Source organism: Numenius arquata, chromosome 9 (assembly GCF_964106895.1).
Source record: "Numenius arquata chromosome 9, bNumArq3.hap1.1, whole genome shotgun sequence".
Classification (NCBI taxonomy): domain Eukaryota; kingdom Metazoa; phylum Chordata; class Aves; order Charadriiformes; family Scolopacidae; genus Numenius; species Numenius arquata.
In genome coordinates this window covers 46,894,431-46,921,519 of record NC_133584.1, presented here as the reverse complement: position 1 = coordinate 46,921,519, position 27,089 = coordinate 46,894,431, and the positions used below count along the sequence as shown (strand labels likewise).

Below are 27,089 nucleotides of genomic sequence, written 5' to 3'. Positions count from 1 at the left end.
AAATAGTTACAATTTGCGTGGTCTGTATGATATATTTAGTTTCACTGCTTCTAAACAGGTTTTCTTGCTGTAGCAAGAAAGAAAAAATTAAGATTCAATGTTTGCTCAATCGTAACTTCTTTACAGAAATTTTAATTTAAACAATGGCACATTAAAAGAAAACATTTTGGGGAAAGTGGGTTTATTTCACTGCATGTCACTCTAATCTATATCTAGACTACAAAATCCAAGTGCCCAGAACACTGTGATAAATAACTGAAACAATGGATGGTACCTTCACCTTAGTTATGACACTAATTTTAATATCCCAAAGGTGTTTCAGTGTCTAAAGACGGACACAGGCACCTGTTGGGATTTATTAATAATGACGCGATGACTGGATCCTAATGACAGTTAAGCTCAGAGCCTCAAAAGGAATCAATGGAAATGAAGCACCTAAATGTAGGTAAACATGTCGGTATCAAACACCTTTCAAAACTTGATCGCGAATCTGCATGGGTCTTTAGAATATTGCCTCTTTTCCCTCATTATTCTCTGAATAACAAAACAAACGTTATCATTACCTTGGGCATAGCTTACCATTTTTAATTCTGTTTGGAGCCTGTGGGTTGAGCTGCAAGTTCCAAGTTTCAGTAGATGATGGAGATTCTGGTGACCAACCTTTATGGCGCTTTTTTGGAGGCCCTGAATTTGTCAAAGTGCCTGAATGACAGTAATAGTTCAGAAAACTGTTAGAATAAAATGTATACAGTTTTCACATGGAAACTCCATATGTTTTGATAGATTGAATGTGTGCATTAAGTACTGTGGAAGACAGGGTCAATTCCATGAATATATTTTTTATGGGGTTTTTTGTTGTTTTTTTTTTACTTGGCTATGTCCTGCTTAGATTTCTGGGAACTTTCTGGTGCAGAGAACTCTTAATTATCTAGGTAGGCATCACTTATTTTATAGCAATGCTTACTCTGTACTAAGAATAACATAGTAAGAATGAGATGTATTAAGAATGCTTGTAAGTGCTGTTATTTTGAAGTCAACACTGTGGGCATTTTGCTGCTTTTATTTCTGAACACATGACACAGTTTTTCATGTAACTTATTGCAAAATAAAATTCTCAAGGATTTAAGGGTAACATTAATAAAGATGTGAGTTCTTTTCAACAGTTTTCCCATTTACAGGATTTTTGCCATTTCTTGCTGGTTACCATCTTTGATTTTATGTTATTCCATATTAATTCCAAGCAAATTACTTCTGCACTTTCCTCCTATCCACATGCACCTCCAACATGTTTGTCTATAAAAACATATCTTTCTCACAGTTTTTCTAGGAGCTCCTGATGACTAGTTTCTTGAATTTTCTTTCATTAATTTCTTGAATCATCTTGTGCACTCCTGCAAACTCCTAGAATGATAAGCTTCCACTAACATCAAGTATTTCTAATTATTGAGAGCCAACGGTCCTCCAGGAATTGCTCAGAATCTTGCAGGACTGAGCTATTTCTATTTCTAGACTACACAGAGGTCATAACACTACTTCACACCAGCAGGGCTACATCTCCTGGCAGAATGGTTAGTCCCACATAAAATTCAAGACAGAGTAAGAACCTTATATAAAAAGGGGAGTTTTCATTTTGCAAAAGATATTAAAATTAAAAATAAACCTGAAGTCTTCAGATCTAGAATAAGATTGCTCACTTGCAGAAGAACCCTACGTACAGGTTCTCAATGACTTTGTCCTTTAAACTTTAACCACGCGAGGGCAGTATTTAGCCATTTGTTCTACTCTTTTCACGATAAAGTTGTGACAAAAGTCACAATATAGTTAGAGCAACACAAGGAATTTTTTGAAAATGCCATACTGTTTCCTGCAGATATGTTGATATGTGAAAGTAATCTATCTGAAATGAATTGGCAAGAATATGTTGCTGCATGGAAGAAAGAGATCAAGAACGTGAATGGGCAGAGAAAAATAATTTGGCTGTGATGCCAGCAGGGAAACTTGGGAAGACTTTTCTAAAATAGAGCTATAGCATGTGTCTAGCCATAGTGAAGACTAACTCTCTCACTTAAATAAGTCAGTGACACAGAATACAGTTTGTGACAGAAAACAATTAACACAAATAGTGATAATAATGGTGCAGTGAGGACAGTTTCTTTAATTTGGAGCCAGTTGTCTAAGTCTAGAGCTCCATCCCCAGGTGAACTGTGACATAGGAATTATCCTCTAAGGGATTACTTATAAATCTTTCTTAATTCACTTCACAAAATCTGTTGGTGAGATTGGTACAAACTGACACATTCTTTAAGAACCTGGATTCAGAATTTAGTCTGTGCTTCTGTTATTTGAATGAACTGTAAATATAATTAAAAACTTCCAGTTGATATTCTGAACTGTAAAAAAGCTGTGGCTGAAAACATATAAACTTTTTTTTTTCTGAAAAATTAACACAGCAAAAAAAGTGTTATGGTCAGAAAGGACTTGGAAGGAAACAGTAACTCCTATTCTTACAGGAAATTATGATCATGATACCATATTTTCAATGGGTTATTAAACAACAAATCCATACAAATACCTAACACCGAAGGTCTTGTCAAAGCAGACAGGTTATTTTTGACCAACTGTTGTTTAGGCGATTCCTTGCCATTATAAACTGCTGAGCTGAATGCTGCTGTTGAAGGGATGTGGTCCATGGCTGCAGCTGGCAAGTAAAAACAAAGTATTTACATTAAACATTTCTAGGTCGAGATCCCCAGGTGATATAATAAAATGATCACTTGATCTTTTACTTTAATAGAGCCTTCAGGATCTGCTCAGAGAGAATGCAATATGAATAAAACAAAGCCAATTCTGATCTCATACCAGCTTATTGCTGTCTGATTCCCAATTAAGTGCCTGGGCAAAATCCAGTTCTACAATTAAATACATATATCAGATCCTTTAGCTTCTTTGCAGGTGGACCCTAGCTCTTACATGAAGTTTACTCAAGAACTAGCAAAAAGAGTGAGAGAGATTTTTTAAAATTTACTAAAAATCTCCTCCATTCCAATTTGACATCCTCTTTCCGAGATTCTTTTTAACTATTATGGATTAAAGAGAGGTTTTCTCAAGCATGCTTGTAATTAATGCAGCTTTTTAATAAATGTAACATCTGACAAAAAAAAAAAAAAAGCCAATAGGCTATTCAAAAGAGATTAATGAATTGTTCTGGAGAGGTACCATTATTCCAGATCACAACTGTGTAACAGGCTTCTGTCTCAAAGAGAGAATATAACCACCAACAGATGTGCCTCAGTTCTCCCATGTGAATCTCTTTAACAGTCACAAGACACTAAAGAGCTGTTTCCATTATGAAGAAGCTCAGAGAGATCACTCTAGCCTCTGTAATCCATCACTGTTCATTTATGTCAAACTAATGGAAAAGTAAACGTATCAGTATTATTAGTACAAAAAAAAAGGTACAGATACTGATCATTAGTTTGTTTTTTAATATTAAAGCCACTTTTCTCAGCAGAAGAAAAATTTCAGAAGCTTTTAGGCTGATGCCCAGCAAAGACGATTCTGGTCATTACATAAAATAGACTGGATCAGAACTAAAAACTGAAATGACACTGGTTCCTGTAACATTTGTCATCTGTGACCAAACAAGCAACAGCTGGAGGAATGTAATACCTATTCTCAGCAGCCTTAAAAATAATGGCTTTTAAAAAATTTTGGTTTGCCTTAGCTATGAGCAAGCTGCAGAACACCTATTTTATGACTTGTTATCCCTTTACACATAAACCTGCAGCGGGAAAATGGACAGCGAGAAGCCTTCAAAGTATGATTGCTTGTCTTTCCATTCACATGAGCACAGACAAATACGCATGTCCAGAAGAGTAAGAGTAGGTGGAAACCCAGCGTGTTTTTCTTCTAAGTGGTACCTGTTTGCTGTGTCCCAGCTGGAGCGCTCGGGTTTGCTGCTGGGACCGGCTCGCTTGAGGTGCTTCCCGAGAGGCCCGAGCTTTCTGGCAGCTGGAACAACGTGCTTGAGCAGGTGCTGGATGAAGACTGCCGGCCTCTGAACTCTGAACAAAAAAGAAACTTCTTATCTCCTGACAACAGCGGCGTTTGCTTTTTCTCTGCATATTTGATTTGATAATTTCACACGTGAATTACTTAGAGGCTACGGCACTTGGAAGGGAGGAACTGACGTCTTCAGCCACGCCATCCTCATATTAGGTCAGTTAATTGCTCTTTACAGCTGCTCTAGTAATCACCTAGCTTTAAAGAGTCTTTCTTTCAACTGATTTGTCTTAGGTTTTACACAGACGCCAGTCCCTGTGATAGTTAAGCTTGGATGATGGAAACCAGAGCTTGAGGAAGACAGCTTCATTATCTTACCTGCCCCTTTCCAGCAGATTACAGATCCTTTGGTCAGAGCTCCCTGGGCATTCCTCACCAGATAATACTTTAAGTGTTTCTGTTTCTTGGGCTGAGTGGTCAGTTTAAGATTAATGTGATTTGAGAATTCTGTAAAGTAGCAGAAACCCTTCTTGCCACAGCCAACACAATTGCCAGAGAAGCCTGATAAAATAAACAATACACATGAGCCAATGAGATAGGTGGGTCACTATTAATAACATCCAAACACAACTCTTCCCTGGAGAAAAGCTGTATTTGTATTTTTTTTTCAAAGAGTGAACTTTATATTAACATTTTCCTCCAAAAAAAGTATTACATCAAGTCCACTGTATTGGACTTCGGCTACCAGATTTCAAAAACAGAGCCCCGCATTTACAGAACAATTAAAATAGGCCACATTTTTCATTTTCTCTCACCAGAAAAAGATCACAATTCCTATTTATTACCTACCTGTGAACCATTAGACCAAGAAGGTTTTGACTGAAGAGTACTGAATCACATGCTTAACCCCAGCCCTATTCAACAGCACAGAAAGTACATGGTTCACTTCTGTTTCAGCTTTCCTTGAAATTAAACATGCAATTAAATCTCAAGAAATTGAGTATATTTAATCTATTATATTTAATTAGATGTAAGTATATTTACGTACCAAGTTGCTACTACAGATGCTTTTTTAGAGAGGAAAAAATACTAAAGTCTTCCTGGGGTGTTAGCTTTAAGTAGCTTTCTCAAATTATGGCTGGACTGTGTTAGCACTTCACAGCAGTTTAAACTATTTATGATTACGGAAACAAAGTGTCTGCAGCTTTATAGACGGGACAGAGCATAGTCCTTGCACGTAAAGAGGGTTATTGTACTCAGGCCTGATGGGGCATTTCCAGGGATACTGCCATTTCCTCTCATTCCCAGATACACAGTTTGAGCCTCAAAGGGGTGCTCGGGACGGTGATGTCATTATCACCGCAAATAAAGGCCATTCTTTGCACAGCTGACTATCTGCCTTTCATTCTTAAACAACGTTTTTTGTCCATTTTCCAAAGTATTTCCTAAGAAATTTTCACCTTGAATCAGACCAATGCAACTGTCTGAAAATACTTATTATCTACAAAGAAATCCTATAGTATGCAATTAGAAGACAATCTTCTCCATGGAAATTTTGTCTCTGTTCCCTATACACTACCTTTTATTTTAGTCATATCTAATGAACATTTTTATGTGTCATCATCATGGGAATTGAAATGGAAAGGGTACGTTCACTGAATTTTTTTTTTTCACTGAATTTTTTTAGAGTTGGAAGGGACCGTATAGATCATCTAGTCCAATGTTCTAGTTCAATGAATTGGAAGATGGCAAAAATAAAGGAAATGTATTTCATGTAACACTGGAAATAAATAAATAGAGTAAAGGATCAGCAATATGGTAGATAAGAGCCATTTATGAAAATTGTTATTTCAATCACATATTTCAAATAAATTAAGTTTTCAAATTAATGGTCAATACCTTTTTCCTTCTGTAAAATACAAGCACTGAAATATAATGCTTTGTAAACACCTGTTGTGTGGTTTACAACCCAAATGCTTTCATTAGTTTTCAAATGGCTCAGAAGAATTTATTAAAAACCTAAGTTTGTGTGGAAATCGGTCTGGTATCCATGGGAACAAGTGGCTAACAACTATTGAAAGCTGCCTATTATCTCTCTGATCCTGGCTGGTAGGATGATAAAGGTCATTATGACTCATAAAATCAGGACAAGTCATGACTCTGCAGAATCTTCTGTGTTATATCAGTCAGCACAAAAGCATCTGTCTAACATCACAGAGCCTTCAGTAGCTGCAATAAAAGCAACAACAAAAGGAAACAAAATTAGAACGGATGTGGCAAAAGCTGTAGAGTTTGCATGCATTTTATGCAGATTAAGAAATCATGAAAAATGCTCCTGGTAGTAAATGAAAACTTCCCCTACCGTTGGCAGCACACTGAGCATGACCAGCATTGCAATTTTTGCCTGGTGGCCACTCACAAGCCCATACGAGTTTTCAAATACAAGCATGAGGGACCATTTCCAAAAGTAAAATAGGTGCCTGTACACTTTTTAGGTTTTATCATCTTCCTGAGAGCGACCTGCAACTTGCCAAAGCCACAGGTAGAAATATTTGTTCAACGGAAGTTGGACAGTGGACATAAAATCTTTTCATGTGGACTTTGGATCGGTCATTATTGGTAACTTTTGTAAATCATCATCTGCCTAAACCAGATTTAGCAATAACTTCTACTTGAAATAACCTTTTGACCTAATCACCTATTTTTAACTCTGTGAGGTCTACTGGAAAGTGAGTTTACACGACATATAGCATATAGGTGAGGCCTAGTCAGGAGTAAACACATCTAAATTGTCCACTTGTTGTGAAAAGTCCTTGAAGAACATTTTAGAAGTTTATTTTTAATTTTCCTTTTATGTCAAACTATCATCTTTCACCTCAAGCTTCCCCGCTCCTCTGAGTCAGATTAAGAGTCCTTTCTTGCAAGCTCCTGCCAACACCATTTTTCATCCCATTCATCCTCACTGACACTCTCTTTGATGACAGCCACTGCTTCGTTAACACAGCTCAGCACTGACATCACAGATAGAACACAGCATGATCTTATAATTCCAACGCAATAAAATGCATTTCAAATCTTACAGATTTCAGGGCTCTGCCAGCCTCACTTATAGCACTTTATGTAGGAGATTGAGGAACACGGAGAACCCAAATATTAATCCTCCTCCTTTCTTTGCATGCCCTCCCTGTTCACATCCCATGGCCCGAGGCAGCAGCTGATGGAGGGGACAGCTCGTTTCATAAACAAGCTGCATTAAATATTCTTCATACATTATAGAGAGGACAAAGGTCAGGGGAGTTGGGGCAGCCATAAGGTGACTCAATATATCTATGTCATGGAATTGATTTCACAAGAGAATTAGAAATCAATGCCTGGAGTTGAGGGGCTAAAAGCCTTTCACCTTTAGGTCACCAGTTCATATCCAACCCAGTTCAGCAGTGACTGAAGGCTGTTACCTTCTGAAGATTGTTTAATCAGAAGGTATTTGATCGTATCTGGAATTTTATCATGTGCATTTGCTTGAATTTGCTCACATCACAAAGATCAATTGCTCATAATTTAAAAAGCTCTTCCACAGTAGGGACCTTATGGTCAGAAGAAGGACCTTGGACTAAAAGGTTATGAAACCTGACCTCACTGGGGAAATGGTTCCTTTGGATCAACAGTGAGCTCGTGCTAGGGACAAAGAGAGGACTTTAGGATGGAAGGATTTCCATCTAATATTTCATAATCTAATCTTTCATAAATTGGCAGAAAATTTTCTTCCTGTTTCTCTTTTAAATGAATAACAGGCTTTTAATGAATGTTAGTATTTTTGTGGAAAGTTGGCAGCTTGCTTAAGACAAAGAATGATTATATTTTCAACTTTTCAGCCAAAGTATTTCTTCTTGTCAGTCCTACTCACAAGAAAAAGCACACAGACACTGACAATGCTCCACGCTTTTCCCTCCTACTTAGTACCACCCCATTCAAAGACTGAAGTCCTAAATTTAAAAAATAAATCAATATGGTCATGAAGGAGAGCTCCACTGGACAGAAACTCACTACTATTACAAAAGCCCAACAGAACATTGTACATTTTAACAGAAGCAGGCACAGTTATTTACTACAATGTTTTCATCTTACATGCAGCTTACAATGCAAGGAAACTAATCTTTTCCTCCATCATTCTGACCTCAGAGACCCACCAAAAAAAAAAAAAAAAAAGATTTCTTATTCCCTGCTAAGAAGGTGGGCAGCTGTTTGGTGTTTTGGAAAAGAAAATGATGGGTGAATAGCTGCTTTGTTTGTCATGAGGGACTCTCCTTAAGAGTGAGAACTGGGAGAAAAAAGCCAAATGAGAAACAACCTTTGGGAATGGTACGTTAGCTGCCTTTATTAGGAAACAATAAATATTGCACTATCACAGAAGTGCTTACTTCATCTAAGCATTCCTTTAGGTTGCAAAAAACCAAGCAGCAGCTTCCTAAAGGCAAAAAGCTGAATATGTTTCACAGAGTAGTTAAACCTGTGATCTAACTTGATTAACAGAAGCGTATGAGGTACATGCTCAGCCACAGATAACTTTTTGCTCACCAAAAATATATTGTTTTCCAGAAAATGGGATTTTTTCTATGCAATAATATGTTAATTGTAAAAACAAAGAAATGAAACAACCTCCAGAAATGACTTTCAAATCACAAGCATATATGCCTTGATGGTGGGACAATATTAGCATAATGAATAAATTGGCACATGCCCCCAAGGCATATCAACAGCCCCTAATGGGAACAAGATCATAAGTCAAAAGCAGTCCCAGAAAATACCAAGACATTTCCTGTTTTCTTCTGGAGTTTTTGTACACTCCACAGGCATCTTCACAAACATGGACCATAAGAAATCAGGAAACTATTGGGTAATTCATTAGCGTCTTTTCCTTTTAAATAAATTATTTTGGAAAAAATCTCCAGTACTGAGTAACAGCTGCCTTACAAAAACACAGTATATTAAGAGAAAAAGCATGAAATTAAGCAAAAAAACAATGAAGTTGAAGGGTTACAAGTGTTGTGCCTGTATCATCAATAAGCCTTACCAAAAATGTGGGATATACTCTGACTCATGATGACAGCTCATTTCTATTCAAAATGAATCCAATTCAATTTCCCTCTAAACTTAGAAAGCCTTGAAGGGACCACTTTCCACCTTGTTTCAAAAGGCCAACATGTTTGAAGAACAGCCTAAACTCAGAATACCAAAAATAAGCCTTCTATCCTCTCTTTAAAAGCAAGACAATAAAAAGAGCTTCCCTTCTTGATACAAAATGTTTTTAACTTAAATCTGTGCCAAGACAGAGGTCACTGTGTTATAGTATTAGACAGAAAATTTAAAGCAAGGGTGCTTCTGTCTTTTATCTCACTATGTATCTGAAACCATGAGACTATTCATGTCTGCTTCTAATTTTACTTACCTTGATTTGACTTGCATCAATATCTGAAAACCAGAATCAAACAATCATTTCTATCTACAACATGATCTACTGTACAAATACTGTGCTGTCTTCACATCAATAAGAAACAGCGTGATTTTTCCTTAGATTATGGACCAGGAACATAATTTTATTTCCAGCTTTCAGATTAAGCCTTTGGATCTTAAAGTATGTAAGCTCTTTCATATTTAAGCTTGTTATAGAATACATAAAGTCATCTGAAAACATTACTAAAATTATTTGCAAAAGAATGTGATTCACTGGTGTTGAAGTGTATAACAGCCAAAAACAGGCATTTAAATAGTTTCAGGAAAATAAAATGTATTAAATAAGCAAGTTGAGGATGCAAGCAGCACAAAAACCTCCCAGTTATGTTCCTGTTGTCTTTTGCTGTTCTTGTTTAGCATGCAATTAACAAATACACTACTTCCTCTCTGCTAACAGCCTAAGGAGCTTAAGCTGCTAATAGTGCCAGCAGTGAATGACTTGAGTGGTACAACATTCCTGTCTTTATCTTTAAAATGACAACACGTGGGTGATTTACAGCCCTCTTAATTCTTTTACAATCACTGGTCAAATGTACTGTGACCAATCCAACTCTGCAAGATCACATGAGGAAAGAAATTACTGTACAGAGAATTACATTATGCACCTTCACACTACACTGTCAACCCAAATGCCTTGAAGAGTTGCTCAAACTGAGATAACAACTGAGTTCACATCATATCCCTCAGTATTTGTAAAATAAAACAGTTAAAAGACATGCTAAATATTTCCTTTTTGCTATTTAAATTTTGGACTGGTACACAGATATATTTTTTGGTTAACTAACTAAGAAAATAATGCATAAGAACCTGAGAGTGCCTGATTGAAAAGAGTTCTCCATCCGATTATATGTCATTTGTCCCAATAGAAAAACGATTCCATTTTAATAACATTAATATTCAGTTCATTCATTCACAATTGCAGATCATCCCTATTTGAGTGGATTTGGATTAGGCTAATGGCCGTCAGAAATACTATAATAAGGAAGTTTTATGCCAGAAGTTAGACTTTTAAACAGATTAAAAGAAAGAAATTAAGAGTATCCTACAAACAGTATTATTCAAGCACAGAGTATTACTTGATTACACATATAGGAAAAGTTTCAATTTACAAGTTGGATCCAGTTAGGATCCAGAACCCATGCTATTGTTCAAACACAGTGGAGAATATTATCCCTATCTCAAAGATATAAATTAAAAAGCTCATAAATTTTTGTAGTCCAAACTATCATCAAACTACACGTTTACAGTAGCCTGAATGTTCCACTTGACAGACCTACAGGCTGTCCATGTTAGTATTTGGAAAGCTGAAATAGAGACAGGCAGCAGTTCAACTAGTCCAGTTACCAGATGTGCAGTTCCAGCAACCAGGACATAAACTGATCGGACACTGACTTTAGCCTTGGACTAACGGATAGAAGGTGATGAAGCGTTTCTAATGAACTGGCTCACTCTGTATCTTTCCAAAGCAAACACAGCCAGCTCTGAGTTGTTATCTTGTTGTGCATCACCAGCGAGCGTTACTGTAGACGTGGAACGGAAATAAGATCTGCTGAACTCACTCTGCAAAAAAAAGATTAGCTATTAATTGCAGTCCACAGAAGCATCCACTTACTGCAACCACAGACACTTACCCAACAGGGCATTGCGCCCGTTGTCATCTGGCAGGAATCTCTTATCCACAGCACACACTAAAAGGTGATCAGGTAAATTTGGTGACTTTGCACCAACAAGTAAAAACCCTGCTGGTACCTCAATGTGTTCATTGGAAATTGAAACCAGTCTCAAATCTTTACCAGCCTGGCAGAAACCTAGAAAAAATCAATTCAATGACTTTTTAAGTTGACAAGATATTTTTGTTTAATACTCACAATTGCCTTTATTAAAAGACTTCCTATATTTTAAATGAAAAATAAAGTTGTATCCTCTAAGGTCAAGGGCAAACTAAGAGATAATTTTCTTTCCTGTCTTTGGGCCAGCCATACACAGATGCTACCAGTACAATAAACAAACAAAAATCTGAAAATGTACAGTGAAGTTTCTCTTGATAATGTTTTGCAACCTATGTATTTATGGGACTATTTACTAACAGCATCAAAACTTTAGTCAGACATTCAAAAATGGTGAATTTCACTGGCTTTTCCTTGGTTTTCGAATATTTTTTACAGCAACACTGAATGAGGTACACTTTAAATAGAAAGCAGTGATGATAAAGCCATAAGAATTAGCACATTCTTTTTTAGCAAAGGCCATGCCTGCAAGCTTAACCTTTTAAAGGTTGTGTTGCCTAAGAGAACAGAAGTTCTCATGCCAGGTGTTCCAACATAAATGCTTAATCGGACACACTGGGCGAAGACCCTGTCAAATATAAGAGCAACCAAGAGCAATCCCGCTTTATCTGGCAGGTAATGAACAATGACATTTTTAGGATTTCTATATTGTATAGATTATCTCATTCTGAAGAATTATAGAGGAAATGGCCCCAATCCTACCCTCTTCAGTAGGGCAAATGCTTTCTGACAGCACGTTTAGTGCATTTCTTACCATCAGTAGTGCAACATCCTTCTGGGGGAGGCTTCATCTGGTAAGAAACAGGAGGGCTACTTGATTCTGAGCCTTCTTCTTCCTCCTCTTCTTCTTCTTCCTCATTATCTGCTCTGCTGCCTGCTACAAATTATCATAGCATAAATGACTTAGACAACAGAAAATGCTGGCAACAAACCAGTGAATGAACAGGGTGACCCAGTTACAGAAAGCATTACAGTAAACTGGATTCTCTCCTCTTGACAATGACTTTACTGTTGCCAACTCTTAGGTTATGTTATTTGTTGTTTCCTTAAAGCTCCAACGTCCAGTCATGCTTACAACAGAATGTCTCCCACCAAAAAAGTAACATTTTTAGCTCCTGTGCAAAAAAAATGTTCAAAAGCATGACCCAACTGCACCTGAGGAAGTAAAAAAAACAAAACAACTAAAGGACAAATAAAAAGAATCCTCAAGTTATTATTTTTTAAAATCTCATTATTTTTAAGCTAACCTCATGATCTTAGAGGCCTAATTCCTGGTGTTTGAACTCTTGCTGATCACAACAGTGTAACTGTATCCTTTGTTTATAATATTAACAACCAATATAAACCCAAAGTCATTACTTCTTAGCACTTTAGAATGTCCTGGCTACTGTCCAAGTACAGATTTTATTAATTAGGTATTGACCATGTCCTTGATGCTGTACAGGAAATTGAAGAAACAGTTCCTGCTTGAAACTAGGTGCACTACCGATGATGCCACAATAAGAACACCTAATTCTCAGGCCTTCTGTCTCCTACCGAATCCAGAGCAGTGAGTGAAGCACTGCCGCTCCCTGTACAGTGTCAAGGAAAGGCAGTTGTCTAGGAAGATGATTCACAGCAGCGTGTGCATGGACTGTGTTAGTCTAGGAGGCAATACTGAATGCTGGAGAGAAGAATACATGATGTAGGCTTCATTTTTTAGAGGGCTTTAGGCATTTCTTCTTCAGATTCTCTGCTGTAAACCCCTTTTCTGGTGCACTGGCTACCTAAATCAGTATTTTTACCCAATAGCTTGCTTGTTAAGAGGATTCACTCGCACATTATTGGTGTATGTTTCAGCCTTTCAACTCAAGATGGCTTCTTTACTTGGGAAAGTAAAATAGCAGTTAGGGTCCTACATTATTCTGTTTATCCAGCTTTTAGTCTTGAAACAGAAAAACAATGAAGTACACTGCAGTCATCCTCCAAGGCTCAGTGTCAACTGAACATACTCTCTTTGCTTCCACTGACTTTGGAGAAGGCACTCGGAATCCCATAGAACATTCATCAAGGTTTTTTTTTTTTTTCCCCTGTGACCCTCCTCAGAATAGCTTTTTATTTTATTGAGAAATTATTGTAGAATCAGCTAAACAAAAACTACAGGATAAATGAGAATTAGGAAGAAAGCTGAAGAAAATAAATCTGGAGTCTGAAGATTTGTCTCTAAAGGTTGTTAAGATATATAGACCGCAATCTAGAAGAGGATTTGAAGAGTACATTTACTTTTAAGTATCAAAACATCAAGCTTCAGTCCTGGTGCACACAGATAAGGACAGAATGTTAAACAAAACTGTTTTAAGGTTGTAGTCTAAAGACAGAAATGCTGAAAGTGAGCAAAGGGGAAAGTGAAGTTCTCCATCTTTGCTATTTAAGTCAGAGGTAAGTTATGTGTTATGACCTAACCTTGACTAACATTCAAATGCAATGAAAAAGGGGTGAGTCTGGCTCTCCTCTACGTTCCCACACTCCCAGCCATGAAGTTCCTCCTTCCTCTTTATGCCAGCTCTGACGCTGGAGCCTGTGCTGAGACATCCCAGCTTGCTAACCCAGCAGAAAACTAAACCAACAAAAGCGACCAGGTTTTTTTTAATGGGTTTATGTATTAAATAAGCCCAGTAGAAGATCCAAAAAATACCAAGATTGATGAAACGGGAGAAAATGGGGACATATGGCTAGGAGGAGTGGGGGGGATCACTATGTGGGACTTTCCCCTTTAGGTAGTGGCAAAATACTGGGTTTGTTCAGCCATACAGGTAATTTCACATTAAAAAAAAAAAAAAGAGAGAGAGAGACAAGAAATAGGAGCGGAGAGTAAGAAATAGAAGAGCTACAATGATTTCAGGTCAAAAATGAAAAGAGTACAAGAGCAAATATGTGCCTACAATACACAAGAATGAGCTGCTGTCATCTATAAAGGGCATCATTAAGGGTTCGGCTGCTTGTTTTAAAAAGGATCTCCGTTTTACTTTTAAAGCAGGGCCCCTTCAAAGAACTCTATGTTTGTATGTGTCTGTTCCACATCATCTTCTCTTAAACAATCCCAAAAGAACACAAAATCAAGCACTCCAAACCAGAGACAAGATGGAGGAAAAGGGGATTCACAACCCTAGTTCTTCTGTTGTATGTTACAGAACAAGGCAGTCAGCGGAAATAACTTGATATAGCACCATTAAACCAACAGACACGCTGTGAAGAATTTGTCCATGTTTTATTGAACTTAAATTTATTCACAGATACCATAAACACCATTGTTTGCTTCAAAGGAATTCTTTTCAGATCTCACAAAGGATTTATTAGACCTTCATGCCTATACAGTTGTGATTAAGACATTTCACATGGGAAATGTAACTGTATATATGTAATTGTATAAATGCCTATAAAGGCATATGTCTATGATATGTAGGTTTTTTTCAAAACTAGAATGTGTAGAACGGAAAACTGTACTCACTGGAAAAATAGGTGTTTGCAAGTTCACTGCAAAAAATGTAACATCTTGGCCAGAAGGGTCCAACATGTTCATTTAACTTGTCTCCAGGCACACTAGAGTCTCTTCTGCACAACTGAATTCTTTTTAGGCATAAACCATCATGACAGATATGTAATGACATTAGGTTAGTTTCAGTGGCTAGGCACTTTTTTTCTGGTTTAGATGATCATTTATGTTTCAAAAAGAGACAGAAAAATGTTTTCTAAACAAAAAAAAATAAACCTAAAATAATGACAAGTTACAACCACTGATTAATGAAGCTTAAAAAACCATTTCCAATTGTTTTTTTCTTAAACTGACTATATACTCAATTTTCAGGTTCTCTTAACAATTTTGACATTGCAACATCATCAAAGACAAAATACATAATATCAGCCGTATTTACTGGTAGCTGGTTTTGCTGCCAAATGCTACTTTGAACATCTACAATGTGTTATCAGTCCACAAAATGGAAAGTCAAAACACATGTGTTGCACTGACCCACTGCACTACCTTGTCTAAATTATTTATATCATGTCTGCTTCACCACAGGGAAACACTCGCTGTGTTGCAGACCAACAGGCACCTACGACCAAGGACACTCCGAGTATATCACCGTGTCAGAATGCTGGGACCAAGGAAAGATAACAATCGGAGGGGGAGGAGAGGGGTTTATACAAGACCCCAACGATAGCTCTCTGCTTCAGATGCCTCCTGGTCCTCAGAGCACAGGGATCCATGTAGCTAGAAGTGGAGACTGGAGTACATGACTCTCCCACCTGAGGAACAACCTAGGAAAAACTCTGTTACAGGTCCCTTCATTGTCCCCCTTGTCTGAAACTTTCATGAAAGGAAAGTTCTCTGCCAGGCTGCTGGGAGACTTTGAATTCATTATAGTTCAATTCTGTTTCTATTAACTGCAAACAAAACACAATCAGTCCCTCAAGGTTTGGAAAGTTCTTTGAAAGCCTTGAAAGAAAGAAGTTACAGAAGAGTGAAATTGCACTTTTGTTCCTGAACAATGCATCTGCTCCTGTAGCAACTTTCCCAATTGATGTCATAATCCATTTTGTGACATCACAGTTGGTTGCCATGGAAAAGTTTATGAAATCCTTATAGAAGGGTTTGATAGAAGGATCACTTTGTGTAGGAATTAAACAGCACATATATTTAAACAATTAATGTATATCTGTTATTATGTCCTATATTAGCCAAAAAAAAAAAGAAGAACTGATTAATGATGTGTGAATTGTGAGCAATTTACTTTTTCAAGAAATGTTTTCTCAGCTGTTACCATGAGGTAATAGTAAAGACTTTAATCTGTGCAAAATACTTTCATCTAATACTACTTCTTGGGCTGATTTTTTTTTCATTACATAGATATCTAAGCCATCTTTAATGAAGAATGACAGGGGAAGTAAACCTGGTCAAAAGAAATGAAACACAGCCCTGGTGACAGAAATGGCTAAATAACGAAATTATTAACCCTAACCTTGCACCAACATGCCAGTGTTCTTCACACACCAGTAAACTCACTGAAAACCATGAGATTACTACACAGAACAGCACAGCAAGACACCAAATTGTATTATGAGCTTGCTTATCAGATCTATACAGTTAATTTAAACTATACTACTTTCAAGAAAAAGAAAAATGACTGAGCAAATGAAACTCAGAAACATACACAAAAATTCAGTGAGAAATCTCATGTGTTAAATACCAACATGTGCAGGGTTTACGAGAGAACATATCCTAATTTTTTACCTCTGCAACTACAGAACAATGAAAAATATTATGCCCAAAGTAATTACAAACCTTCTTAAAAGCTAAAAATATTTCTGCTGTATTTGTTCACAATGAAAATCAGTCTTAGCATATAACTTCTATAAACCTAACATATATTTACAATAATTTACTGTATAACTTTCAGCAGTGCATGATGAATTATAGGATAACAGATTTATGTTCCAAATCTCCAAAGATTCCTCCACACATTTAATGGAATAATTCCTAGTACTTCAATTTATGTATATTGATAAATCTGAGCAAGCAAGTAGCTTAATTTTGTCAAAATAAAAGACAACGCAGTTTGTGTTTTTAATCCAATTCTAATACATATATATTTGTACATCATAAAAAATCCAAAGAAAAACTTTAAATACTTTTGTTTTTCTGTATTCTGCTTTGAAATGTGCGTGCTGAGCCTTGGGAGAGCAAACAGCAGAATTGTCTTTGAGCATAAATATAAATTCCACTATTTCCTACCTTCCAGTGATGACAGTTGCTGTTCAGCTTCCAAATACAACTGAGAAAAGATCGGTCTGGGAACCAAGTTGTTTGAGCGGAGAGAGGCCTCAATAGAATTATGCAACACTTCTTCAAACCGTGTTGTCTTGAGCTGACCAGCATAAGAATTTCCCATCTTCTCAAAAAAAAAAAAAAAAGGAGACAAGAAGAAAAGAAAAATAAAAAGAGATTTCAATTTTAGCACTCAGAACTCGATCACTGCATGTTGATGTCAGGCTACAACATTTCTCATGAAAGAGAGAAGCTTCATTGTCCACAAAGAAAGGCAAAGGAAAAGAACATTGACTGCAGCGGTCGCTGAGCAGATCCTGCTGGTAAATTACAGGAAGTTATCTAAAAGTAACAGCTTTCTGTAATTCAGCAGAAAGGCAGCAAGCTTTGACACCTTCTTGAAGATGTGGCTACAAATCTGATTCCAGTAATTCCTTGGTTTATATAGCAACGGAGGAGATGCCTTTTCAATAGTCAACAATCTCATCCGTAAAACAGTTTTTCTGTTTTACATGATTTGAACAGAATAAATGTTAAAGGATCTGAGGAATAGCACAGTTTTGTGCATTTATCTTTGCATGGCCCATCGTGGCTGAAAACTCATGGCTAAAGCAGTTCAACAGGTCTTTAGAGGAGCTGTCTCAAATAATGTAGCAATGCTGTAACTCAGATATTCTGAAATATAACGGCTTTTTCTTTGCACCGTAAGCAGTATTTTTCCCTGTTAACACACATTTACTTATTTTTTTCAAAGCGAGACATTATTTATTATCTATTTGATTTTGCATTTAATTATTAGGACTTTATTGTTAGTGAAACCGCATAATTTACTCATTCTGTCATTGAGGAGTCAGTCTATTCCAGCTGAATATCCCACATACTTAACTGCTGCCTGCTTTCCGCAGGGAATACAATGAACTGGTGTAACCGAAAAGCCATGTCAGCTTTCTTTTCCTATTACAAAGTAGCTCTTGCCCTGGGCCCCGTGTCCTTTCCCTCCTCAAGTAACTGTGAATAGAAAGCATGAAACGCTTCCTGTTTGTGGCAGTAATTCCTAACCACTGAACAGCCCCCCCTCAGCACTGGGCACTGCTTGGGAAATGAGCCTGTTGGGAAGCGTCCTGTAGGAACCAATCAAGCAAAAGAAAAACTACTGTGCAACCACATCCCGCTCTTGATGGAAAAAGGAGCTTGAAAGGAACAACAGACAAAGTTGATGATTTGGATATCGTTTTATGACTTTGTAAAGCATATTTTACATACATAATCATATTTTCGTATGTTTGTATTGTGTTAATACTATATATATAGTGCAGTTAATACTCCATATTATAGCCTATTGATATTATGTACATAGTATTAATAGAAGCACAATAAGAATTATAAAACAATGCAGGTAGTATTTAGAATCATAGACTGGTTAGAGTTGGAAGGGACCTTAAAGATCATCTAGTTCAATGATGAACTGCCACGGGCAGGGACACCTCCCACTAGACCAGGTTGCTCAAAGTCCCATCCAGCCTGGCCTTGAATACCTCCAGGGATGGGGCATCCACAGCTTCTCTGGGCAACCTGTTCCAGTGCCTCACCACCCTCATAGTAAATTTCTTCCTAATATCTAATCTAAATCTCCCCTCTTCCAATTTAAAACCATTAGCCCTTGTCCTATCACTGTACTCCCTGATCAAGAGTCCCTCCTCATCTCTCCTGTAGGCCCCCTTTAGCTAATGAAAGGCCGCTATAAGGTCTCCCCGGAATCTTCTCTTCTCCAGGTTGAAGAGAAGGATGCATTTTTGCAGTGAGGATGCATTTTCTCTTCCAACAGAAAAAGCAGATTACAGTTCCCTTTCCACATTGACAGGAACCCTCTGGCTCCTCTTGGTTTAAGTACTGCTTCACCTACACCAAACACAGCTGAAGACAGCGAGGAAAGCCCGACATCAGTATTGTCCTTAAAAAGCTTTATCAGAGGTGTATGCAGGAAACCCAAGGTCAAGCTCTGAAATGAATTATACTAGATGCTGTTTCTACACAAAAGCACTAGAAGATGTTTAGTTTGAATTATAATCCATCTTTCAACCATTATATGACTGTCAGGTATCTTGACAATTATTTGTCATTGTTACATTGATGTTTTGTTTAATGTAACAAGGACAAATAATTACCAAGATATCTGACAGATACCTATTTAATTCTTTGTTCTTCTAAATTCCTTCCCACATTATGAACTAATATTTTCTCGTTAGGTTGGAGGCATCTGTGGTCTCAGGGACCCATCTACATTTTCAGGGGCAGCTACAATATTGGTTCCACATGACTGTTCATCACAATCTTAAAGTTCGGACTAAAGAGAAATAAAAATGCGTGAACATGCTCTCAACATGGTCACATTCAAAGTTACACCTTCAAGATTGGAAACAGGATTCAGCTCTCATCCATTTCACACACTTTCTTACACAGACTGCTTTATTTAAAAACGGAGCCAAAACATGAAAAATTCATGTAACATCCACTGCTACAGCACAAAGACAGTATCCAAGAGCGTGACTGCAGTGGCAGCGGCTCATCTTGCAAAGGGCTGGATTCTACCTGTTCTCAACATGAGCATGCAAAGCAGACCGGTCTCCCTGATTTTCAAACTTACTTCTTGAAAAGCTTCATTAAAGCACATGAAAAACAGGAAGTTTTTAAATTCATCCAGAGTGAGACAAAACATTCTGAGACAACTCAAAAGCATTATCAGACAAATAGGTACACTGACTGCTTTATGCAACAAAGGCTTACTTCCTTTACTGATCACTATCTGGATCTAATTGTGTGGATCCAGATCTAAAACACTGTAATATTTCTGTTTATAAACTCTATTCCGTAGACAGCTCTTATCCTGTACAGTTCATTAGGAAAAGAAATAGACATACCATTTACAGGGATTTATACTTGCTCGGGATTTATAGAGCCCACTAGTGGACAAAACAGAAACCCTGTATTTAACCCTGAGGATGGCAGAAACCAGCATCTTATCGATGTGTTGTAACAGATCAGGAATCAGTTAAGATTAAGTTATTTGTGAAAAAGGCAGGTCCTGGAATCCTTTACAGCATAAGCATGTTCATTTATCCATTGGGGTGCTGATTTAATTATTTGAATGGGTTTGCAAAATGAAACAAAAATACGCTTTCTGGATTTGTACACCTGGTAAGCTCTAGTGTACCTGTGGGATCTTACAGTGTGGGATCATCACAGTGTCAAACACAATCATAAATCCAGGAACATATATTGGAAGATGTGTTAAGTATTTTATAGCCATTGTCATCAAACACACGCCACTGGAACCAGAAAATGGGCATTGCAGGGGCTTTTTTGCCAGCATCAGCCTTTGTCATTCAGAGTCCCAGTGACGCTCTCAGTTGCAGAAGAAATTACTTCTATGAAGCAAGCAAGGGAGAAGCTCTGTCTCACTAACTCTATGATGGCTGTCATCCCCTCTTTGCTTTAAATCTTCTCAGACCGTGGTACCTGAATTGTAAATTGCTGACTCCGTGGCACCAGGAAGCAAAGGCTTTGAGTCCTATTTTCCTGCTTCAATGAATTCAGCGTTCCCAGCCCAGATTTATGTCTCTCTTGCATACAAGTGGGTGGCACAGGCTAAACTTTCAAATGCTTGTGAAATTCCAAGCCACGAACATAGACGGCCACCAGATCTATTAAAAAAAAACTACACTGACACAGAAGGATAGCCCTCGACCCCAGCTACTGATAAATCATAGGGCACCTCTCTATCACACTGTCAGTTTCCATGGAGAGCATGCAGAGGGAAATACTTGCCAATACAAAGGGGAGAAAACAGGGAAAGACCTGGACCTGGAAAAGCTGCTTAAAACCATGATAAAAAGAAGAAATCTACTCTGAGGAACTTGGGAGCCCAAGAAACAATTGCAGATGCTAATGAAGAAATCCATGGATAATGCTGCCAAAGAGAGATGCCAAGTCCAGGCACCTGAAAATGAGAGTAGAAGTGTGTTAGTCACTAAAGTCACTGAAGAGAACAGCCAAACAAGGAACTGTCAGGATTCCTGTGGTAAACAGGGAGTATGAGACTAGGAAAAACAGCGATCTTAAGGGTTAATGTCTGTCACATACAGAGTCAACTTCAAGTTCAACTGCAGTTGAACTAGTCAGGTTTTGAAGAAAATCTGCACTTACCACAAGAGCCGTGACAGTGACTGCTCATGATAACACAGGGCAACTGCCAGCAGCAGGAGGACATGCAGTCCCACCACCTAGATCTTGGAGGGAAATCTTTTGCACAGTGGACTAAGGACAGTAACACTTTTTAGTGACTTTTTAATTGCAGTCAACTGTGATAAAGATCAGTGAGTATTAAGATTTTGTGAAGACTGAAGATCTAGCACAGCAATTCTGGACAAAATTTATCCTATCCCTAGGACAGACTGGGTATCCTAAGGAGAGCTATGGACTTCAGTGCATGGAAATTAATCCAGGGCTTTTGACAACTTCCACTGAAATACACTGATAAAGAAAGACTGCTTTCAGCAGAAACTGGTTAGAGAATATATGTGGGCTTGGTAAGAAGGCTTGAAAAAACAGCCAAGGGATCTAAGTGGGAAATTAGAAAGACACAGTTAATTACTAACAAATTCAATCTTAGATACGACTTACAAATTATTACAGGAGGAAAAGTTTCACAGTACATGGCAATTTTTTTGCATTCTAAACTATAATTGACATTATTACTTTAACATATTAACCCTTCCCCCATTTAAGCAGCCAGCTTTCATACTTCTGAAATGGCCTAACAGTTAATTTCTATTGTATCATTTCTAAGAGGAGAGTGGTAAGATGTTTCCAAGCTCACTGTTATTCCAAAATAATTTGTTATCACTATGGCATGAGGCAGTTCATCACTTGCATAAAATGAGAGGGTTTGTTAGGATGAACTATGGATCTGGGTATCCAAACGGCTATCTACTAAAATTTGTCTGGGAGGAGAAAGCAGTCTTTACTGCAGTTTAACAATTTGTTCACAGATCAGTACCAGCAAAGTTGTTAGCGTGATCCTTTTGCTCTTTGAACATAAGTTAGATCCATCCAGCAACATCCGGAATCCATCAGTATTCCTAAAGTTCAGCAAAGTGTCTAATAATTCTTGAAAACCTGTATTAAAAACAACAATCTGATTAAAAAGAATGAAATCCTAGGGCAGGGATTTGAATGTAAATGTATCTATAGGAAGAAAATAAAATTTGGAGATAGCACAAAACTGATTCTTTTCAAAGGTAGTGATACATACTATAAGGTCCTCCTCATGGATTCAGTTCTAAACAGTTCAAGACTGTCTAGTCATGTTTTACTCTTTTATTTCCATGAAGCTATCTGTAATTATAGACAGTGCTTTCTTCAGCTTTGGATTTGGAAGAATAAATTATTTTTAATCTTCTATATTAACATTTGTCTTGTGTAAAAGTGATACTGTGTGGCGAATCTATTCCCACAGGCTATATAAAATTCTTGATTCAGGGGAACTAAGAGTCTGTTATTGATATTCACCCCCCACCAGACTCAGCATAGTATTATAGCTTATGTCTGTACTACTAGCCTCAAAACAAGATCACTCCATCCAAAATGCCTTTTGGGAATGGTCACCGGCCCACCATAACTTCTGAAGCGTGCCTGGGAATCGCTGCAGAGAGCGAGTGCTGGCACCAGAGCCATGCCAAGACATTACAACAGAAAATTGATATCTGGCACACGGGAATTTTCCTTGCAACTGGGCAAAGCTAAAGAAAAACTCTTTCAGAAAGTGATCTGGCTGTTCATGTGCCACAGAATTATCACTTGCAGAAGTAATTTACAAAGTTTTTTATTTGTTGGTACTAGCATAGTAAATAGGTGGAGTATTGCCAAGTTCTGCAAAAAATAATTGTTTCTGGAAGTCAAATCTGTTTGTTCATAACATTCTGCCAGAATGACTTGGCAGTAAGAAAGAGGAAAAAAAGGGCTCAGAAGACTGATGGTTATGATATAATACTGGAGTGTGGGAAACATTTAAATACATTTCCTCATTTGAGATCATTTCCCAACCAACATTTTATTATTCCTATGATTTTCATCAAAATCTTCAAAAAGGGTTCAATATTCTGCTGTTAGTCTTAGCCAGAAAGAAAAAATTTGAAGTTTCAAGCGTTGCTGAGAAATGAAATTATGATCCTCTGCTGAGCTCAACTCTACAGTGCTAATAAGATTAATATCAGCACTTAGGGATCTGCTGATTGAAATCCACTTTTTCAGTGAAGTAATTTATTCCATAGCAATAAAGCTGTCAGATCACCTAAAAGTCTCTAGTCATTCTGTGTTTCATATGTGAATAAAGTTACAGCAATTCAGTAGACCCCATTTGGCCATTACATTTTAAAAGCAACATTAAAGCTTTAACTTAAACCACTGTTACCTTTGCCAGAATTTCCAGCTCCTTTTCTGTTACAAGATCTTAGAACTCATATAACTCCTGTGGAATTATATTAGAAATGTTATCTACAAACCAGACCAGATTAAACTTAATGGTTTCCTAATAATGCCATTTTGGAAAATAGTTCATGATTAAACACAGAGACTCTGATTAAGGTTGATGGCAGGTCACAGAGAACATAATCCTACCATCTTTATACAGCCAAGAACAATTCTGATACTGTTTCCATACAGAGAATATACTGCAAGAAGACTACTCAGCTCTCTCTACCACTTCTTATTTCTTTTGCGTTTGCTTTTAATTTTTATGTGATATCTTCTTTTGATTTTGAATATCAGGCTGACTACAGACACGGGATGTCTCCTGCATTAACAGTGAGATGATTTCTTTCGCTGATTCATGTTTCCAAGCAACAGGATGTTGGAACGAGAGCGCAGATTGAGAGGTGCCAAGATTTGAAGTGCACTGAAAGTGGGAAGTGGGAAGACATCACCAAGCTTTTTGGCAACTTTAGATCACAAGCCAAAATGCTTCTATTAATCACTGAAATCGGTTCTCTCACTCACTTCAGAAGTAAATAACAGGGAGATGTCTTTATTCTCAGGAGATTGCTGCAGAGATTAAGATGGACACCTTTGCAATGAAATAAAATATATGCAATTTTCCCTACCTACTGAAAAATCAAGCCCATTTGTTAACTGCCCTCTGTGTCCTCGGAAAAAATCACACAGATCCATATCAAAAGGGATGAAAACAGACTTGAACAAATCAATGTTAAATGACCTCAATAAAAACACTATTAAAAACCTGTTCCTTTCTTTTTTCCTTCAGGCAGATAAAATATCAAAATATTTAATGGATCATTCTTAATATAACATTCTTTCACATCCATTTTGGCCACTGGAAACAGAGGAACTTCAGTTAAAATCAAATATTTTCTTATTTTTGCTGAAATTTAACAGCAAACCAACAAGCATTACTTTTGAGGACAGAGTGTTCATTTTTCAACGAAAATGCTACAATTCACGTGGGTAACAGTAGCAAGAATCACAAATGAGTATTTTCTACAGAAAAAGGAAAAAAAGAATTTCCAGATATGTCTACCAAAAGAAAAAATTATGTTTTTAAGCTCATACAGATTCAACTTTACTTTGAACCAAAAAAATAAAGCTTGGCTAAATACAAAGCAATCTAACTTGCCATAAACCCATTAAAATATACAGCTATGCTTGGAGATCCGGACTAAGGCATGTTGGCAATTTAGTGAGAAGGAATCTAAGCTGTGACAGCCTACATTGTAGTTTTCTGGGGAAACAGAAAACTCCAATTGCAACCAGATTCCTTTAATTATTTAAGGATGAAAGGCTGTTCTGGTTTTAAGACATAGTTTAGTCTTCCTTTACGACTGCAGAAAACTTAAACTTCCTTCACCCTAGAAACTTTTATGCCTACTCTCAAACCAGAGCTGAATTTTTCTCAGACATTTAAAGTAATGATTTGTTTAAAAATGGCACTCTATTTTAACTTATCTTAATATAGAAGAAAAAATGCCAAAGTTCAAACTGGTCGTATTAGAAAGTCCTTTGTGAAAAATTATACATTGGATTACTACTCAAATTTTTTAAAATCATAAACATAATCACTATTTGGACCGATGCCTGATAAAAATCCATATCTGCAAAAAGAATTCGGAAGAAATCTTAGACTTTTTGTAGATGTTTGAACATCTATTACTAACGTCTTTCTTGATTTTAGTTTTCTCTGGAATCTATTTTCAGACATAATGATAACATCGATTTTCATTTCTTTTCCTTTTTTGATTTATTGTGAAACTTTTTTTCATAGACAATCATACATGTCATTCCTTAATATCTTCACAAATGGGTGAAGGAGGTACTTGATAAAAGTAAATGTAGAGCTGGGTGATAGTCCAGTGTTTTAATAGTGCAGACTGAGCCTAATATATGATATGGCAATAAATACATTTAGGCAATGGCACTTCATCCTGCAAATGCTTTCACATTCCTCTCTGCAGGAAACAACATATTCTGATGCAGATTTCTTTGATTTTCCTGCAGGATCTCATAAACTTTGCAGGTGTTACTGGAGAGAAACCCCCTTATCAGCAGCTTCCAGCACAGTTCAGCTGATATGCTTTACTATTTCTCCAGCACAGAACCCTGACCTTACGGCTGGTCAGGCAGCTCTGCCTTGGCTCCCATTCGGCTTTTGTGTGTTGCTTTGATCAGTTCCTGGCTTTGGATGAAAGCAATTCTCTTAGAGACCACCTTCAAACTCTCTTAAAAAAAGAATTACATACATAAAACCAATTGAGCTTGTTAAGCAGCAGGAAGAAGCCAAGTAGAGGGAGGAGAAAGGGAGGGAAGGAGGTGCCACAAATCAACGCTAGGAAGCAATGATCAAAGTGGCGAGTGGAAAATTAGTGAAAAATGATCCCGAAGTTGTACAGGTCTAGGTCACTCCCTTTCCCAGCTCCGTAAGTGCAAAGGTTTTCTCACTATTACCCAGGAAAGAGAAACAATTCTCTTTCCAAGAATTGTCTCACACGTCTGCTCCATACCTCTGAGTACAGCAGCACTTGGAATCTTAGAGTAAAGCAGTAGAAAGCAGACTGGCAAGTCAGAGGGAGAGAGTTTCTCTTCAAATGCATGTTTTCCAAAGAAAATTCTAAGAAATCAGCACTTGGGGTATATTACTCTTTCTTCCGGTTACTGGTGCTAGAGACCATTTCCAAGAATCTTTTCAGACACACAAAGAGTAATCCCACACTGACTGTACAGGTTAGCTTTTCAGCCATCCTCAAAACCAGAATTTTGTTTTTCTTTACCCTAAGCCTACTCCTCTAGGCTCATTCCTGGAAGCAGCATAGCCACGGTCTGGGGGACAGCCACATGCACCCACAGAGACCAGGATGTAGAGCTTAAAGACACCTTGGAGCTGTTCCCTCTGGAGCTGCAGAGGCAGAGCCAGACAGTCTCTGGGGCAGTTCTCCAAGGATATACACAGAGTGCACAGGTTCAGAGGCTTTACCTCATTCACAGAGAAGGGCCTCACTGCTTGAAAGAGATCTTCACTGATTTCTTCTGCCAGAGCACTCTACACTGTATCTTGATCATATTTTCCATCCAGCAAACAAAGAGGGGAGAGAAATACAATGGGAGAAGCCTAAAATATACTTCACCGTCTGTGGATGGCAAATACATCTCTAGATGAATAAATTATGCTGCAAAATAAAACCAAGCATCAAGGTATACTCAATCAGGAGATCAGCTGCACACTAATTATATGTTGAAAATACATTAAATAAGAAGCATTCACAAACATAAATATGCAATCCAAAAGCATTAAACAAGCATCTTTAGTTAATTTAAGAAACTGAACTTCGCAGTTTGAGATCTGTCTGTTTTGAAGGTTTAAAAATTCAAGTTGTCTGCATTTTTTGTTTAGTATTCCAAAGTTTTCCTGAGAGGAAATCACT

The 27,089-nt window shown here is 37.4% G+C and overlaps 1 protein-coding gene across 2 annotated transcripts in view; it reads right to left on the bottom strand.

Annotated features, from left to right (window-relative positions):
• GREB1 (growth regulating estrogen receptor binding 1) overlaps positions 1 to 17,227 on the bottom strand; it is a 53,024-nt gene extending 35,797 nt beyond the window's left edge. For both annotated transcript variants that reach the window (XM_074153235.1, XM_074153236.1), the window contains exons 1-7: positions 17,071 to 17,227; positions 12,055 to 12,177; positions 11,145 to 11,321; positions 4,381 to 4,563; positions 3,921 to 4,064; positions 2,573 to 2,698; positions 580 to 702 (exon numbers count right to left, since the gene is read on the bottom strand). In XM_074153235.1, coding sequence (XP_074009336.1) covers positions 580 to 702; positions 2,573 to 2,698; positions 3,921 to 4,064; positions 4,381 to 4,563; positions 11,145 to 11,321; positions 12,055 to 12,177; positions 17,071 to 17,227 — 1,033 coding nt within the window. The remainder of the gene's footprint in view (positions 1 to 579; positions 703 to 2,572; positions 2,699 to 3,920; positions 4,065 to 4,380; positions 4,564 to 11,144; positions 11,322 to 12,054; positions 12,178 to 17,070) is intronic.
• Between the last annotated feature and the right edge of the window lie 9,862 nt (positions 17,228 to 27,089).